Source organism: Equus caballus, chromosome 12, assembly GCF_041296265.1.
Source record: "Equus caballus isolate H_3958 breed thoroughbred chromosome 12, TB-T2T, whole genome shotgun sequence".
Classification (NCBI taxonomy): domain Eukaryota; kingdom Metazoa; phylum Chordata; class Mammalia; order Perissodactyla; family Equidae; genus Equus; species Equus caballus.
In genome coordinates this window covers 15,330,189-15,349,402 of record NC_091695.1, presented here as the reverse complement: position 1 = coordinate 15,349,402, position 19,214 = coordinate 15,330,189, and the positions used below count along the sequence as shown (strand labels likewise).

General features: G+C 34.0%; 1 protein-coding gene, 1 long non-coding RNA gene and 1 pseudogene across 2 annotated transcripts in view; all 3 read right to left on the bottom strand.

Annotated features, from left to right (window-relative positions):
* The window catches only part of LOC111772053 (uncharacterized), a 36,857-nt gene extending 21,397 nt beyond the window's left edge, over positions 1-15,460 (bottom strand). Inside the window, exons 1-2 of the long non-coding RNA XR_011423895.1 lie at positions 14,579-15,460; positions 10,561-10,678 (exon numbers count right to left, since the gene is read on the bottom strand). This is a non-coding gene — a long non-coding RNA (uncharacterized lncRNA). The remainder of the gene's footprint in view (positions 1-10,560; positions 10,679-14,578) is intronic.
* OR4P76 (olfactory receptor family 4 subfamily P member 76) lies at positions 6,131-7,065 on the bottom strand. Its single transcript, NM_001391319.1, is given in 2 exon segments — positions 6,131-6,304; positions 6,307-7,065. Coding segments are annotated over 2 exon segments (933 nt in total).
* Positions 14,925-15,261, bottom strand: OR4P76BP (olfactory receptor family 4 subfamily P member 76B, pseudogene; annotated as a pseudogene).
* Positions 15,461-19,214: the final 3,754 nt, after the last annotated feature.

Here is a 19,214-nt window from a genome sequence, read left to right as displayed (position 1 = left end):
CCATTTATAAAGAGTAAGAAAGTTATACTCACATACATGAATAAAATGCACTAAATCTCCTCATGCCCTCAAACATGAACACTGCTACCACAGCCACAAAGAGTCCCTGTGTAAGAAAAATGGCTAGGGAAAAAAAGAGCCTAATTCATTCTCTAGAATAGCTCTTCACTCACTTTAGGAACTAGTATTCATTTGGTCTAGGGTCCCCAGCTACAAAATGATAAATCCACTATCATTAATTTCAGTTAAGATTTTGCATAACCTTTGGGCTTTCTACCATTGTTAAAAGCAAAGTTTTGAAAAATCTTAAACTTAAATAAAGTGAAATTCCTTGGGTTTATATACTGGCTTTGCTATGAATAAGCATATGACCTCACTACATTACATAAATACATTGACAATCAACAGGTCTAATCATTCTTTTTATTAGCTTACAATTTGAGCATTCCTATGGGCCTAATGTTCTTCTTAACACATTATAGGTACAATCTTTTTCAATCTTCACAATAAGTCTAAGAAGTAAATGCTATTGATATTTACTTAATAAAGTGATGTAATAATTAACATTATTACTCATTTAATTTCTCTATGATTCAGTTTCCTCTTTTGGGCTTATTGTGAACCTAATAAGTAGCAGAGTCAAGATTTAAAACAAGATACACTCACTTAGCAATATACTTCACAAAATATTACAAAGTTAGCTCAATTCCTGATATATATGGTATACTCAATAAATATTTGATAATATTATATTAAAACAGAGGATCTCAGTGACCTTGATATTTCAATTTTTAATCTATGCAAAAGTAAACTCTATATATGTTTAATTTTCATGATCCTAAATTTCTCAAAAACACAGAGACTTGTCTTTCATTGTCTTGAAATCTTAAAAAGTGCTTGTGCAAATTTAATTCTAAATTCTAGACACTTTCTTTGATCTGTGTGATTTTTGGCATGTACTTTTTTTTTTTCTCAGACCATCATCTCACTGATGGATACATACAATCCTGATGAATACATCTATCTCCCAATGATGTTGTGAGAATTAACTAAATAAAGTGAATGAGCCATCCAGTATATGGTGTGACTCAGCAAGAAAGTATTTCCAATTATTTTTATATTTGTTCTATCCTTGTTAAATACAAGTTACCATTCATTTAACTAATAATCAGTAAATGTTTGTTGAATGATTAAAATAAATAACTTTAATGATTTAAAACAACATTTGGGGGCTGATCCCATGGATAAGCTGTTAAGATCACAAGCTCTGTTCTGCTGGCCTAGGGTTCACCAGTGCGGATCCTGGGCGTGGACCTACACACCACTCATCAAGCCGTGCTGTGGCAGCATCCTATATAGAAGAACTAGAATGCCCTACAACTAGGATATACAGCTATGTACTGGGACTTTGGGGAGAAAACAAAAAAAAGAAGGAACATTGGTAACAGACATTAGTTCAGGACCAATCTTCCTCACAAAAAAAGGCATCTAAAAAAATAGTCCCAACAAATAGTTTGACTGGAAGGATCACATCTCGCAGCGGTAGAGATCTCAGGACAATGCATGGACATTTAAAAAGCTAAACAAATGAATAAATAAAGGAAACAGAATATAAATAAAATAGTTCAAAATTGATATTGTTACCATCACAACCATCACATGCAACATGGGCAGGCAAAGAAGTCAATAGAGATAAGGTATCAGAGAGGAAAGATTTGACATACTTCCATTTGACTTTTAAGTGACCCACCCAGGATCTTTGGTTATGTTAATTCTTGGGCCAACTTTATTTTTTTCATGAGACAGAAACAGGGATTAAGGTAGTGGTTACTGCAGGGAACTTATTTGTCCTTTCCATTTGGGTTTTCTCACTTTCTTGGTAACCTGTGAATCACTTATTTTCTTAATTGATAGTCAACTTTCTACCAAAAAATCTAATAATGTTTTCTTTCTATTTGGAACTTGCTATCCAGCTAAGCATCATTTTCCTGTCACTGTCTGACTGCCTGTTTTGGATGAAATATCACACTCTCAATGGGCAATTCCTTGATTTTATTGCTGACCAAATCTCAAAACAAATTATAAAATTCAGAGAAGATGCCTGTATCTACTGTATTTAACTACAAATGGCAGTCAATCTGTTATCTATAATGGAGACAAAAATATAACCAGATGATCTTACACATCCAGGCAGGATAATGGGAAAGGAGGAAAAATAATTTACCACACATGCTCTTCCACTTCAGTTGTTGTGAATCCATTTCTACTTCTTCGTTTCAGTGTTTTCTCTTCTTCCTCATTGAAATGCTAGTCATTCACCTACTGTTCAGAGTATTTCACTTCAACTTCTTGAATTCACATTTCACTCAGCATAGTTCATTAGCCATTTATAGAAAAAGATTTTTGTATCATTTGAAAGACTACCGACACCTGTCACTCAAGCAGTGTTCACACAAACAATGACAGGTCCTATGCCCAGAGCAACACTTTAAATTCAAGTGGAATAATTTTAATATCCAAACAAGTCAAATCACAATCTATACTTTCATAGCTAAAATTATTCCTAGAGATGTCCAGGCTCACATGATTAATTGAATACTTAATAGAGTACACATTCTAAAACTGCATTTCTTTTATTCTAGACTATTGACTCTTCCTTCCAAGTTGTTTGGATTTACCTTCCCAAATATTAAGCTCTTCCTTTAGATTTAAATTATCAGACCCACCTCAGCTAAGATAGTCTCTGGATTATAAATAGTATGCAAACCATAATAAATTTTGCATGTACTTTAGAATTCTCAATCATTAGACATTCCTCCTGGGCCCCAGTGACTGAGTTCCCCTGCACTTTATTCAAAGAGTTTTGAGATACAACAAATCTGAGTGGCTTTTGATTGAGGGACTTATCCTTTCTGTAATCTCTATAAACTGACTGAGGAGGAAAGAATAGTTCTGGACCTTATCGTAGCTAATGGTCTTCATCTCTCCTCAAAAATTATCTTTATTGTATTCTCCTAGAGAAATAGAGTAAATTTAAATTATTTCCAAGTATTAGTTAGGTAGATTTCCAGAAAAATTATGAACTAATATAACTTAGTACTATTTTATATAGATTTAAACACTTTCCAAAAAATAATTTTAAAAAATTTGCAGTTGAATATGTGTTAATTTTCCCCCAAATCTTTACATCATTTCCATATGTCTTTATTTCCTATGTTTCTTTTTTCACATCTGTAACCAAAGATTGGAGCTGACTTCAACTGTGCTTTGTGAGCAGAATAAATAATAGCAAATGCTTATTGAGGATTTACTGTGTATCAAACACTAAGTGTTCTCATTTAATCTTCACAAGGACACAGTGAGATAGGCACTATGAGCATCATTATTTTACCCATGAGAAAATTCTGTAACAGATAAGATATATACATTTCCTAAGGCTTCAAGGCAAGGAGGAGATTACCCACAAAAGTCAGGAGAATAGCAAATTCTAGGGGAAGGGAAAGAGTAAGGACAGGAAGGGACATATCGTTGACTTTGGAGATGATGACAGAGTTCCACTTCTTGATTCATGTGTTCATTAGAGGGATATTTCCATTGTAGTTCTCTCTCTCTATCATTTGCAAAATTCTTTTGTATTACATTTTATAATTTAAGTATGTGAAAAATATGTAAGAAAGCCCTAAAAACCATATCCAAGGCACCTAAGCTCCCCAGGGTAATGTGAAATTTGATTTTCCTCCAAAGAATTAACTCAAAAGCAAATCTAGCTATTTTACTTTTGTCCAGTCCATTTCATACACTCCTAAAGGCACCTGTTTTTTTCTTTTAACTTTATTGAGGAATAATTGACAACTATAATTACATTTATTTAAAGTCTACAATGTGATAATTTGATACACATATACATTGTAGCACTGTAGCGTGATTACCAAGATCCAGATAATTAACACATCCATCACTCCACATATTTAACTTTTTGTGTGTGTGTTTGTGGTGAGAATGCTTAAGATCTGCTCTCAGAAACTTTCAAATATACAAAACCATATTGTTAACTATAGTCACCATGCTGTACACTAGATCTTCAGAACTCAATTCTTCTTAAAACTGAAAATTTGTACCCTTTGACCTACATCACCCTATTGAAACCTGCTTTAAGACATTAATGACATTTCTCTTTGAGATATCTCCTACAGTCTAGATCATGTTTTCACAATTATTTCTACTCTTAATACTGAAGACCTTTCATGATATCCTCTCTGGGCTTCCTTTTCTCTGTCTTTGCAGACATGCTCGAGGCTCTGTTATATAAATCACAAGTTGGACAAATTACTAATAAAGAAATGAAGATTATGCCAGATTAAACTACTTCTCTAATACCGAAACAGCAATGTACAATGTCTACAGGTTTTGAGAGAAAAAGGTTGAGAATGATAAACATTATTCCTAGTCTCATTGTCTTTCATTTATGCAGGAAAGTAAAGGATACCTTCATATTTGTTTGGCTTGATTATATGTATTACTTATGTATTCTTTTTCACCAAAAGCTTTTAAAAAGTCTTTACTGAAATAAATTTTATAATACTGTGTTAGTAACTTGTCCAAATTGCAATTTATGTAATTCTTCTCTCACTTAAATGTGCTGCAATTTGCCTTCCATATACTTTCTCTAAGTTCCCTTCCCCTTCATTTTATAGCAATGTTTTAATAATCTTTGTGAAAACCTATTGAATTTTAAGTTCTCAAATAATCTTCAGGTTTTTCAAATAACTCTGTTGTTACTATTACGCTATTACCCACCTTCTTATGACGGTCTTTTTTTTAATGGAAATCCTGTTTATTTGCATCCTATTGATGATACCAAAATATTTTCTTACATTTTTTCTGATTCCCTTGGGAAATCTTTCTCAGAAATCTACTCTTCACAATACCTACAAATAAATTGATTTATCCAGAATAGTATATTTTTTTGAGGAAGATTAGCCCTGAGTTAACATCTTCTGCCAATCCCCCTCTTTTTACTGAGGCAGATTGGCCCTGAGCTAACATCTGTGCCCATCTTCCTCTATTTTATATGTCGGATGCCTGCCACAGCATGGCTTGCTAAGTAGTGCATAGGTCCATGCCAGGGATCCAAACCAGTGAACCCTGGCCGCCAAAGCAGAGTTTGCAGACTTAAGTGCTATGCCACTGGACCAGTCCCAGTAGTATGTTTTTTAATATCACCAATAGTTGTGTTTTTGTTTTTGTTATTTTTCTCTCACCTTGAGGAAAGAAAATATATACAAAAAGTATTACGCAAAAGGAAAATTTATTTTTTAAAGAATATCACTTGGCCCTATTCCCTGTCCACTAGGTTGGAGATTGAATTCATTTTTCATATCTACCTGTCAACACAAGCTGGTATGTACAGTTTCTTCCTATATGTAGTCTTGTAGTCACTCAACTAATTGAACTACTAGAAAAGGATGAGACCTATTAATTTTCTCAACCTGTCTTTCCATATTTTGAGTATCTGTGATGTAATAAACACAGTAACAGAAAAATAAACTGTCACCAGTCCCTTTGTCCCTGCCTATGACACTTTCAGGCAGACGGGGACAGGGTGCTGAAGCTCCAAGGAAACAGGTCCGACCACTCCTTTTCCTTCACACCTTAAACCAAATGATTTCTATGAAGTTTTTCATTGCACAATTTATTTCACAGGGCCAGCATTTAAGATTTGCTTGAATATCCTATTGGGAAATAAAGCTCAATAATAGAAAAATATTCTGTTTTTAATTTTTGAAAACCACGTTTAATCTACTTCATTTCTACTTCGTACAGAATGCCAAAAAATTGCCTAGTCTCCATGTATAAATTTTAAACACAAGTGGTTATTAAAATTCTCAATCAGCCTCAGAATCACCTACTCTATATGACATAGTCACCATTCCTTTAGTCTAGAATATTTTTAATACGCATATGCCACTACTCAATCTCAGTGCCACAGTGAAACTGTCACTTTATTCATAATCCTTCAGCTCATCTCTGACATTTATAATGTGAATAATTTGAGTTCAATGATCTGAAAGCTAACAGAGCTCTCTGATTCCAAGTCCACTTCTATTCCTGAATAATTGAGTAGGAAAAGTCAATTATGTTTTTCTTCTGAAAATATCTTTTCACACCAAACCCTTCTCATGGCCTTTTTCATCTCTGCATTTCTCAGGGTATAGATTAATGGATTGAACATAGGAGCAATGATGGTATAAAATAGAGCAAATATTTTGTCCTCAGGGTAAGTAGTAGGGGGTCTGAGGTAGGCAAGATAGAAGGCCCAAAAAATAAGACAACCACAGTGATATGAGACCCACAGGTAGACAGCGCTTTGCATCTTCCCTCTGCTGACTGATTTCTTAAGGTGAATAATATAATGACATAAGACCCAAACAAGAGAACAAAGGTTACTAAGGCAACCATTCCTGAATTGGCAACCACAAGGACACCAGTGATGTATGTATCGGTACAGGCAACTTTCAGCAAAGGAAAAATATCACAATAGTAGTGATCTATTTCATTGGGGCCACAGAAGGGCAAATGAATTGTCATAGAAAACTGAGAAAATGAATGAATGGCTCCACCAGTCCAAGCAGCCAAGACTAGGAGATTGCACCTTGTCCTGTTCATGATAATCATGTAATGGAGAGGTTTGCAGATGGCAACACAACGATCAAAGGCCATGACTATGAGGATGAAGACCTCAGTGATGCCAAAGAAGTGTATGGAAAAGATCTGCAACATGCAATTACTGTAGGAGATGGATTTTCTTCCAAGAGGCAAGTCTCTGATCAGTTTGGGTGTCACACAGGAGGTATAGCAGATGTCCATAAAGGATAAATGGCTGAGGAAATAATACATTGGCTGGTGAAAAAGGGCACTGCATCGAATAGAGGTAAGAATCAGAAGGTTTCCCTCCAAGATGGCAACATAACAAAGTAAGAAGAATACAAAGCAAAATATCTGTATGTTCTGGTTACAGGAAAGTCCCAAAAGAATAAATTCTGAAATGTTCCTCTGACTTCCCATCTAGTGTATACTATGCAAAACTAATTGAGTATCTGAAAAAAATGTAAATTTGAATTAAAACATTTACAATATAATTGCAATCATATAAAAACCACTAACAAACCATGGACGCTAATTCAACAAATCACAGAAGTTAATTTGTAAGTCAATTATATTATCGTATATTTTCTTAGAAATCATAGCTGATTTCTCTAATAGTTTTCTTATTTTTTCAAGTATCTTGTTATATTGATAATACTAGAAATACAATTTATTACATTTTGAAAATATAATGATTTAAAAATTACTATTTTCCAGAGAAGTTATACTACTGTTATTTGTAACATTTAGATAACACGGATACTAATGTAATTTAATGAAGGAAATTTACTTTACTTGTAATTTTCAATTATCTTCTTTATTCATAACAGATTTTTCATTTTAGATATTGTTCCCTTCCCTCAGCATGATATGGAACACCCTCCTGACTGTCTGTAGACATATGATCAAGGAATTCAGACACATTTTAAAAAATTGCCTAAATTATAAGATGAGCAATTAGGATTGTAACTAATGTTTCTGGAAATACAAGGGTGTGGTGGGATGAGTACTGAATATTGAATTTGTGAAATCAATCTTGCTGTCAAGTCGCATGACTAAAAATAGTTAAAAATACAGCAAAAATTGGATTTTTTTCCAGACTGACATTTTGAAAAAAGTTAGAAAAACTATTGATATTTCATTTAATTTTTATTGTAAAGAATGTTTTAAGGTAAACTCTATGGTCATTACAGTTCATGGAGCACATAAAGAAAATACACTAATCAAAATGCATAAGATATTTGAACTCTGCACAATTTATGTGCTCTGTTGGAATAAATAGCAATAAAAATGATGTCATGCAATGTAACTCTAAGGCAAACATTGTGGTCAGGAAGTACTCAGCTCTTATCTGTTGATAGTTTATTCATGGATTTGCATATATTATGTTCTGTTTGATTTGGGTAGGACTTACAAAACACAAAGGCAATGGGAAAATGTACTGCAGAGAGCACAAACTTCCAAGTTCTATTCCCCTCATTCATGAGGAATTAGCTGGTGTCCAGGTGGTTGTCTATCCTACTCCTTTATGAGATGTGGCAGCCATATCCTGGCCCGACAAACAAGCATTATTAATTATACATAATTTTTGATGCAACAATATGTATACATTAACAAGTTCAGCATTTTCCAAATTCTGTAGCTGTATTACTAGTGATATTTAAGATTATTTAGCTGGTAAACACACATGGTTTTAAAGCACATTCTGCAGTAAATTGAGGGACTAATTCTCTTTTCAATTTTAGCTCACTATCTTTGACTACAGTAAGCGGGGAAAGTTTTAACTTAATCATATTATGTCAATATTGCTTAAGACATTTTGGTCCTCCTTTTTAACATGAAGACAACAGGTCTTATCCTCAAAGTTTTGTACAAGTTATAGCACCTCCATAAAATTTAATAACTTTTTCTTATATTTTTAAATATATTGTCAAAGTTACAGTTGCAAATAATAGCTCGTTTACGAAAAGAATATAGTGTGTTCCTTTAAATAAATGTACACAAAACAAAGGTGATTTTTAAAAGAATTGTTAAATAACAAATGTCTAGTTATTAGAGTGACAGGAATTAAATACTCATCTAATCCAATCATATTCTTTTTAGTGTAGAAGAAGTAGATTGAGAGAAACTAAGTGAATTTCCCAAAATAAAGAACCGCTGAATGGCAGAGTTTTTAAACTAGATCTCCTAATTCTTATCATGTTTAGTGCTGCCTCCCACAGGAAAAGGGCATGTATCAGAGAAGACAGCAGTGGAGGAATTATCACGATTTTCATCTCATGAAAGATGACAGACACCTAGATCACTATGAGATATATCACAATAGTTATAAGAATAAATGAGTGATGTAGCATATCTCTGCTTTGATGTTGTTTCGCTACACCAGGCTCTGAATTTGACCACTACAGCTGTTAACATTCCAATTCGTATACCTATGGAAATTAGATATCATTACTCTTGGAAACACTAATAATGACAGTGTGACCAACTCTAGGAGAAAGAAACTGTAGTGAGGGAAATAAATGACATTTTTTGGGAAAACTTCAAGGTATTAAAAACATAAATGAAGAAAAGAAGACACTATTATGTAAAAGAATAATTGATGTTACAAAGGCGATGTAGGCAGAATTAGAAATGATGGGGAGAGTAAAATAAAGTGGAGAAAAAACCTACTTTTATTCAAAGCACTGTCTATACATCAGTAAACGTGTGGTACTACAGAAACAATATTGATCACCTGGATGTTTCCAATATTGAGATGTTTGCTATCAGGTGAAATAATATGAAGTCAAGTGTGGCTACATTCTTTTTTCAATCATTGAGATTTAAGTTTTATATAGGAACTGATATCCAAGTCTTAAAAGCCCTTCCAGATTAGAGGCAATGATAACCAATCATCCAGCATGAATTTAGACAATCACTACATCTTATTCCCAACATTTTATACTTTCAGTTACCGTTTATAATGAAATTTTAACAAGAATAAATAGGACAATTTTGTTTCTTTCCATTCACACAAGCTCTGCTCATTTGCATAAGACATTGAACCCAGCTAAGCTTGAGTATTAACTTCTATAACCGGGACATAGATACATCGTTCAGGGAAACAATGAGAAATACGTGAGTTTATGAAACAAAATCCCCAGGGAATATGGAGGGTACAAAACAATCATAATCTTTTCCTTATATTCTTTCTTTGACTGACGAGATTAAGAATTAGTTAAATTGTCCTGCAAACAGACATACGCCCACAATAAAATTTCGTGAAATAAACAAGAACAAAAGTGCAGCATAGATTTTAGCAGGGGAATCAGAACAAACTCCAATATGGATAATGTTTGGGTGTCAAAATAAAATCGATCTGGTGATATCATTTGTTACCTGGGGGAATTTCTTAACACTTAATGTTAAATAAGTAGTCTGTTTTTTCATGCTAACACAATTAAGTTAAAAAGTCATTTTTCACCTTTTATGATATTGTTTAACTGTCCTGTTCATTCCTTATGAGGCACTGTCAGCATTGTAAAATTGCATTTTCCTATAGGTCATCTAGGGCCTATATATGCTATGTATATACACATTTCTATTGGTGTAATCAGCATGTGCCTTAGGAAAACTTACTTACCTGATTCTGATGAATGTGGAAAACTTTAAGGGATTGGTTATTTGAAATATGAGAATTTCTTCGAAGATTGGAGGCTGAAACATTACTGACAATTTAAAAATTTCATTATTTTTAAACATATTATCCAAAAGTGCAAACTCTGTAATATAAAATCGAAACTAAATATTGCAAAAAGACCTTTTTTACTTTTGTTTGGATTTTTATCACATCTGAATGTATAGCCTTCAAATGACAAAAGAAATATCAAATAGACCAAGTGAGCATAAAAGAAGAATTATAAGGGCAATTACCTGCACATCAGTCGTGGATGGCCCTCAAGTTAGTTTTAAGTTACTCAGGAAACCGTCAGGGTCACACACTTCTTCTACTCATTTTGACAGTTTGCGAACCCTTCACTAGGATTTACATCTGAAATAAAATGAAAACTATAAAGCAGTAGCTGAGACAAATCTAGGATAATTCTCTAAAAATATGTTTCAGTATTGATGTCTTTGAATTTCCAGGAAGGAAAATCTCACTGTTTTACAATGTGAGTGAAGATTTAAATATCACTGAAGACTACTCTGGATTAACAGAGAAGTGATTATTCATCCATAAGAAAGTGATCTAGAATTTTAAATATTAATTTCACTTGCTGACACCTGCTCATACTTAAAAGTAAACAAGAACGTTTTGAAATATCTGCTAAAGGAGCATGCATATATATACCCTAGGAGTTGTCTCTTTTATGCATATGCCTGAAAGAAATTTGCTCTGCAAGAGCCAAATATAAACTGAGAGGAGATTATGAGAATATTTGACTTCAAAAGTTAAAGATATTACTTTCCCAGAAGCATTTCTTAAAAGATTCTCAGCAAATAACACTAATCAGTTGTCCAAGGTTGTATTCATTCCTCAGTCTTCTGGGAATGTTCAGGCTTTAAATGTATTTTCCACATTTGCGTTAGCCATGCCCCGGGCACTGTGTCTCTAGAGGCCAGTGCTGTTAGCCAGACAGAGAAGCTTGAGAAATTCTGTCCATTTTGGCTTATTTCCTCCTCTCGAGAATAGGAGGGAAACTTGGGTAACACCATAGGAGCACTGGGCTTGCACTGGAGGAGGTCTCTACTTCTGGGGAGGAGAAGGTGAAGAAAATCAGAGAGAAAGATATCCAGAGTCACAACAAGCGTCATTAATAAAAGGAACACAAGATTCATAAAAATCAGTTAACAATTAAGTCAATGACTTTTCACTCCGCTATTCTTCTGGACCAGTAGCCACACCAAACAGCAATGAACTGTCACTGCTGCAATGGATGTTTGGGTTGTTAGAGGCAAAGGAAAAGAGAGAATTGTCAAAATATATTAAAATTAGAACAAATTCCCTACTCCTATTGGTAGTGGAAAAGAACCTACGTTTTTTGTTGAAAAGTATTGAAGAGTGTAATGAAGACAGGAACCAAAAAAATGTATACACTTCTACACTACTTCCTGACACTTTACTTTGAGTAGTTGCAGTGCTACAAGGTATATAGATTCAGAGTAAATCTGCACTGAAATTCAGTTGGCATTCTTTCTTGAACAAAAAAATCTGTATATCCCATGTAGCCATGTAAGACCTCTAGCATTCACTATTTTATAACATCCCATCTAGATGAGGATGAGAACAATTCACTCAGTAAAATAATTATAGTATTTATAAGCATTTTTTAATTACAATATGTCAGTCACTATATTAAGCATTTTAAATGAATTGTCTAATTTAATTCTTCAGAAAGACATTCTCAGGGGCCAGCCCAGTGGCGCTGTGGTGATGTTCACACGTTCTGCTTTGGTGGCCCAGGGTTCGCTGGTTCAGATCCCAGGTGCAGACCTACGCACCACTTCTCAAGCCATGCTGGGGCAGGTGTCCCACATATAAAGTAGAGGAAGATGGGCACGGATGTTAGCTCAGGGCCAGTCTTCCTCAGCAAAAAGAGGAGGATTGGCAGCAGATGTTAGCTCAGGGCTAATCTTCCTCAAAAAGAAAAAAAAGGACATTTTCATGAGAATTATTTCCCCCGTTACTCAAAAACAAACAAACAAAAAATCTTCTAGAGATTAAATCGCTTGCTCAAGATCACAGAGCTGGTTTCAAAAAAAATAATATATTTTGGTGTTTATAACCTAGGTAGAAATAAAATGTATGATAACAAGACATGAAGGCAAAAAGGGGAGAAATGGAAGTATATTATTGTGGGACTATTATACTATCCATAAAGTGGTACGATATTGCATGGAGCTGTGATAAGCTTGAGTTGTATACTATAAACCCTAAAGCTACCACTAAAATAACAAAACAAAAAGTGATAGCCAATAAAGAAAATAAAATGGAATCAGAATTATACTAAATAGATCTAAGAGGAGGAAGACAAAGAAAAAAGGGAACAAATAAAATTAACAAGAAAGCACTGCAAGATGATAGACTTAAACCCAAACTTATCAACAATTATATTAAATGGAAATGGTCTAAGCAGAAAATTAAAAGGCAGAGATTGTCAGATGGGATAGAGGAAAACACAACTATATTTTAGATATAGAAAATGTATTTTATATATGAAGATACAAATAGGTTAGACGTAAAAGGATAAAAGAGATAAATAATGCTAACATCAGTGAAAAGGAAGATGGAGAAGCTTTTTAGTTATTAGACAAAAATAATTAAGAGTAAATAACATTATCAATGATAAAAAATTTCATGTTGTAATGATAAATGGCCAACTAAATCAGGAGACATGACTACCTAAATGTTTATGCCCCTAATAACAGTGCTTCAAAATACATGAAACAACGATTTATTGAATCTTAAGGAAAAATAGATAAATTCACAACATAGTTGGATATTTCAGAACTCATCTGTCAATAATTAGTGGATCAAGTAGACAGAGAATCAGCAAAGATTTAGCAGACTTGAGCAAAACTATGAACTGGCTTCACTTAGTTGTCTTTGTAAAATACTTCATCTAACTCTAGCAGAAGACACATTCTTCTCAAGTATACTCAAAACATTTACCAAGATACATCATATTGTGGGCCATCAAACAAGTCTCAATAAATTTAAAAGACCTCTAGTCTTTCCAAGTGTGCTCTTTGACCACAATGGAATCAAATTAGAAAGAATAAAAATAAATCTATGGTATTTCCAAATATATCTGGAAATTGATAACACTTCTAAAAAACCTCATGGGTCAAGAAGAAATAAAAAGGAAGTTAGAATGAAATAATTGATGCTTGCAATTACATGGACTAATCTAAAAATAATTATGTTGAAAGAAGCTAAGAAACATAGAATATGTACTGTATGATTAAATTTATGTAAAAATCTAGAGAACACAAACTAATCTACAGAGACAAAAAGCACATCAAAAATTGCCTTAGAAAAGGTGCCTGTTATGGAACAGGAGAGGGGATTATAATGAATAGGAGGAAATTTTTCAGAGTGATGGATTCTCTCACTATCTTCATTGTGGTGATAGTTTCTCAGCTGTATTCACATGTCAATATTTATCAAATTGTACACTTTAAATATTCACAATTGATTTTATGTCAATTACACTTCAATAAAAGTGTTAAAAGTAACCAGGATTGAGGAAGAGTACACAAGGAATGAACTTGGAAGAGAAGACACCTCCATAAGGATGGGATTTAGACCTTATTGGAGAAGTTGCAGTTGCAGCCCCAGCCAGAACTGCCATGGTCCCTGAGAAAGCAGGAACTGCCGCTAGAGGGCAGGGTGGCTCAGGCTGGTGGCAGGCAATGCACATGTTGAGTGCAGAAAACCAGCTCAATGCACAGCTGTGTGAGGCTTGGGTTGTGCAGTGGACTCTTAGGGAAGACTCTAGAAAAGAACTTTCTTGGATGTAGGCTTGCACATGCTGAGGGGTGAGCACTCAGATTTAATTGAGATTTGGAAGTTTTGTTGTGGACAGGGAACCACAAATGCTGGGCTGCAAATGTCTGCTTCTGGAGGGTCAGCAGAGTTCAGTGAGATGATCACCAGGTTTGCCCTGGAGCTGTGAGTTTACTGAGGAATTGCAGACTTAGGTAGAATGTTTTTGCAAGTGGAGCAGGATCCAGAAGAAACCAAAGCTAAAACACCAGAACCAGGAGGAAAGACTTTTCCTCCTGCAATTTACCTTCAGTGCCCTCTATAGACTGGCTCCACAGCATGCTCCCTACAACTCCACTACTACGTGGTAGGTAATGAAAGGATGAGATGGAGTTGAGAGGCAATAATAACTGATTCACCAGAGACTGATACTGAAAAATAATATCTCTTTTATGAACTTACATTTTCTTAATTTTCTGTGTGGCCAGAGAGCGTCAGCAATTTGTCTTGTCCCCAATCCTGAAGATTACCATTGAATAATTATTAAAATTCTCTTTAACTTCACAACTGACCACTCCATTTGACACAACTACTATTGCTTTAACTCAGAATCTTTTATATACAGGTATTATGGATTTGTGGTGTTGTCACTTTACTCATAATTTTTCAGCTCATCATCTCTGACATTTACAAAGTGAACAATTTGGGTTCAATACTCTGAAAGCTAATAGAGCTCTCTGATTCCAAGTCCACTTTTACTCCTGCATAAAGTTTTTAGCATTTTGTTGAGGAAAATTCAATTATGTTTTTCTTCTGAAAATATTGTTTGACAACAAGCATTTCTCATGGCCTTTTTCATCTCTGTATTTCTCAGGGTGTAGATTAAGGGATTGAGCCCAGGAGCAATGATAGTAGATAAGAGAGCAAATATTTTGTCCTCAGGCTAAGGCAATCTGAGGTAGACAAAGACTGAAGGCCCAAAAAATAAGACAACCACAGTGATACAAGATCCACAGGTAGAGTGGGCTTTGCACCTTCTCTCTGCTGAGTGATTTCTTAAGGTAAATAATATAATTACATAAGACCCAAACAGGAGAACAGAAGTTACTATGTCCATGGCGGATAACTGGCTGAGGAAATAGTACATTGCTTATATTAAAAGGGTGCTGCATCGAATAAAGACAAGGCTTGGAAGGTTTCCACTAACAGAGCAACATAACAGAATAAGAAGAGCAAAGCAAAAATGCCTGTGTTCTGGTCAGAAGAAACTCCCATGAGAATGAATTTTCGTATATATTCTGATTTTCCCCATGGTCCATTAATTCTTGTTGTGCATAAATAGTTGAGTATCTGAAAGAAAAAGAACATGCATTTGTATGAAAACATTTACAATGGAATTACAATCATATAAAAACCATCAACAAATCATGGAAGCTAATTTATAAATTATTAATACTGGTTGTATTTGTTCTTGTGAATTATAGCTAATTTCTCTCCGTTATAGTTTTCATTTTTATCCAAATATTTTAGTGTACTAATGGAATTAAATACGTATCCTATTCAGTGTTCTCTAGTTTTTAAATTTAATGATTAACATATTTCTCTTTCCTAAATAAGAAAATTCTATTAGTATTCTTTATAACTATTAGAGAAAAATTTATTTACTTACTGCTGAGTATGTGTTATATTGATATTTTAAAGTTGTATTTTTTATACATAGTAAAATTTTAATTTTATGCCATGTTTCTTTCTCCAACACAACGTGGATTACCTCCCTGTGTTCTCTGCATGAATATGTGCGAGACATACAAATAAATTTATGGCATATTTGCCTGAATTTTGAACTGCTTGAGGGGACAATTTATTTGCTAGCCAGATGATTTTATTTTCCACGAGGGAAAGAAACAAACTTATGTACCTGGGAACAAATCTTATGATATAAGCCAAATAACTGGAATACGTAACTGCAAATGCTAGAATGCTTGCCAATGACTGACATGAAAAAGCAATTGTACAATGTATGCATCTTTTCTGTTTACCATTTAAATGTTGTCAATACTGTTGTGGTAAACTGAACATTCATTATAATTAGTGGTACCATAAGTAAAGGAAAAAGAAAACTGCTTGACTTGCAAAATGATGTTTGAATTCTGTTCCTGTTATATGTTTTACATATTTGTATGTTTATTATGCAGGCACTGAAAGTCAGTACAAGATGATGTTACAAAACAACAATAAAGCATCCTTTATGGTCAGTGAACATTCAACTCTTATTTGTTGAATGAATGAGTGACTGATCCATGAATTTGCATATATCATTTCATGTAAGATTCTAAGACACGAAATTTGTAGGACTGAAAACAACGTACTATAAGTGTGAATTCCATCCAAGTGCTGTCCTCCCCGCTGGTGGGACTTATGTGAGATCCAAAGTGCCTTCTGCCTTTCTCCTAGATCAGGTGTGGAGGCCATATCCAGGTACCACAGATATTGATTTTTAAAAACACAGAACGTTTTGTTGTAAAGCTATGTAGAGATCAACAAATCCAGCATTACCCAAACCATGTAGCTGTTTTACCGGTAATACTTGAAACGATTTTAGCTAACAAAGAGACATGGCAGTAAAACACTATTTTTAGTACAGTTTTAATATATCTGATTACATGAGGAAGAAGGTTTTGATATGGGCATATTTTGTCTTTAATATCTAAAAGACTTGCTAATCTCCATTTTAAGAAAAAGACAATAGGTTTTATCTGCAGATTATCCACAGATCATGGTACCTAAACAGAATATATTGGTTTTGTCTGATTCATTAAAAATACATTGTCACAATTATAGTTACAACTGATGTCTGCTGTATGAAAATATGTAACTTCCCTTTAAATAAACTTATGTAAAAGTGAGTTAATTTAAAGAGAATTGTTAAATAAGAAGGAGGCCAGTTAATAGGAAGACAACAGAAGAGAATTTGATCAAAATTAACTGAGTCAGTTTCCTGAGTCAAAGAGCTCACAGAGACTGGATCTGGTTCTTACCATCTACTGCTGCCTCCTTTGGATGAAAGCAGAGGGGGCAAGGAATCCTGGGGACAGCAGTGGTAGGAACTATTTGAATCTGTATTTCAAATTCCTTACAACACAGCACAAAAAATGATATTGCTACATCACTGTGAAAATCCACCTTTACGGTTACGAAAATGAAGGTTTAGACTAGCACTTCTATTAATTAAAATTATTTTCCAACATGTTTGCCTCCAACTTGACCACAGTATCTTCTGGCTCCAATTAGACCTCAGTCCCAGCCAGTACAGTTAAGGGATTAAGAATTCAACATTCTTAAGGAAATTAATGGTTAACTATCAATTAAATATTGCCACAGGTACTGACAATAATAGAATTAATCTAATGAATAAACTGAAGGGATGGAATTATAGTCAAGGAAGGAGTTGACCTTTCTCTGACTAAAGAAAAACTTTCAAAACATTGAACTCATAGAAAATGAAAGTGTAAGTATTTTTTATAAGGGCAATATCAAAAGAATTAGACAAGCTGAGGAATGTAAAATAAAGTGGAGAATCAACTAAATTAATTTAAACTGAGTCCATGTTAACAATAAATATCCAATAAATCAGGTAGATCATCTGTCCTTAGATAATTCCAACATGCACATTTGCCATTAGGTGAAATAATATACCCTGATCGCTGGCTAATTTTTCACCTCCATTTTTAGTATTTGGAGTTACGTAGAAGCTGCCATCAAGTCAAAAATTTCTTTCTCGATTACTAGAAGATAAACATCTATCCTCCAGCGTAAGTTTAGACAACCACCAAACTTTACTGCCAGCAATTGTTTTAAACATTTTACTTCCCATAAAGTTTCAGTACGAACTTCTAACAAGGAACAATGTGTACTGTTTTTAGTTTCTCCGAAATCCTTTGGGATGGACATTTAATCCATCTAAGCCTCTGAATCCTCATATATAAAATTCTGATATTGATACATAATTAAAGAAAACAATGAGGGAGACATGAGAATGTTCTGAGACTGCCCAGTTTTACTGTTTTGCTATGTGCACTCATCCAATAAAATAGGCAATATTCTGGTGTGACTTTGATCTTATTTTTCTAAAATATGGCTATCCCCCCTCAGTGGACAACCAGCTCTTCCTTGAATTTAGTCTCTCTTAATCCGAAACTTCCTAAACTGAAGAATTCAGAGTAAAGCCTATTTTAAAATTAGCTGCTAATTAATGTGTTTTCTTAACCTAGTCGCTAAAAGTATGTTTTCAACAAATATCACATAGTTATGCAGGAGGATGGTAAGGGAGAAAGAAAAAAATTTATTCATGTATTTTCCTCGGCACTTATTTTGAATCTATTCTTCATTTATAGTCTTTTCTGTCCTCTCTTCATTGAAATTACAGTCATTCTTTAACCATCTAGATTATTTACTTTCAAGTTTCGGATTTGAAATTTTTCTCAGCATAGTGGGTGCTACTGGTGAGCTTCACTGTCTAATTTTCCCCAATTCATACATAAAAAATATAAAATTCATACCATTTTACTAACTACTGTCATCTGTCATGCCATTAAATCAAATCAATGATGCGAGGTCATCCTGCAGAAAAAAGCTTGAAGGCAGGAAGAGTACTTTGTTTTCCAAAACATTTGTATCACAATATCATTCGTGAGGGTTTTAAGGCTCAAATGCAAACTAAGATTTTAGGTAAAGTTTATATCCTCAAAGTACATTTGTTTTCTCCCAAGATGTTGCTTATTTCATTCAAATTAATTATTTTACATTCCTGGAGTAATCAATTCACCAGTTAGTGTGCTTTTAAATCTAAGCATCCAGAGCAACTCTACAACTGGATTATAAATGCCCCATGAAAAAGTTAACTCTTTTAGCATGTTGTCAGAATCTCATTGTTTAAAAAGTCCTTGATGACTGAGATTTTCTACCTATGCAATTTGAATTTCTTTTTCTCTTTGTTAAAATCTGGGGGAAAAAAACCCTCTAGTGATGGTCTTTGTGTTAAGAAATGATCTCCATCCAATCCCACATAGGGTTTTTATCCGATTCTCCGGGGGAAAAA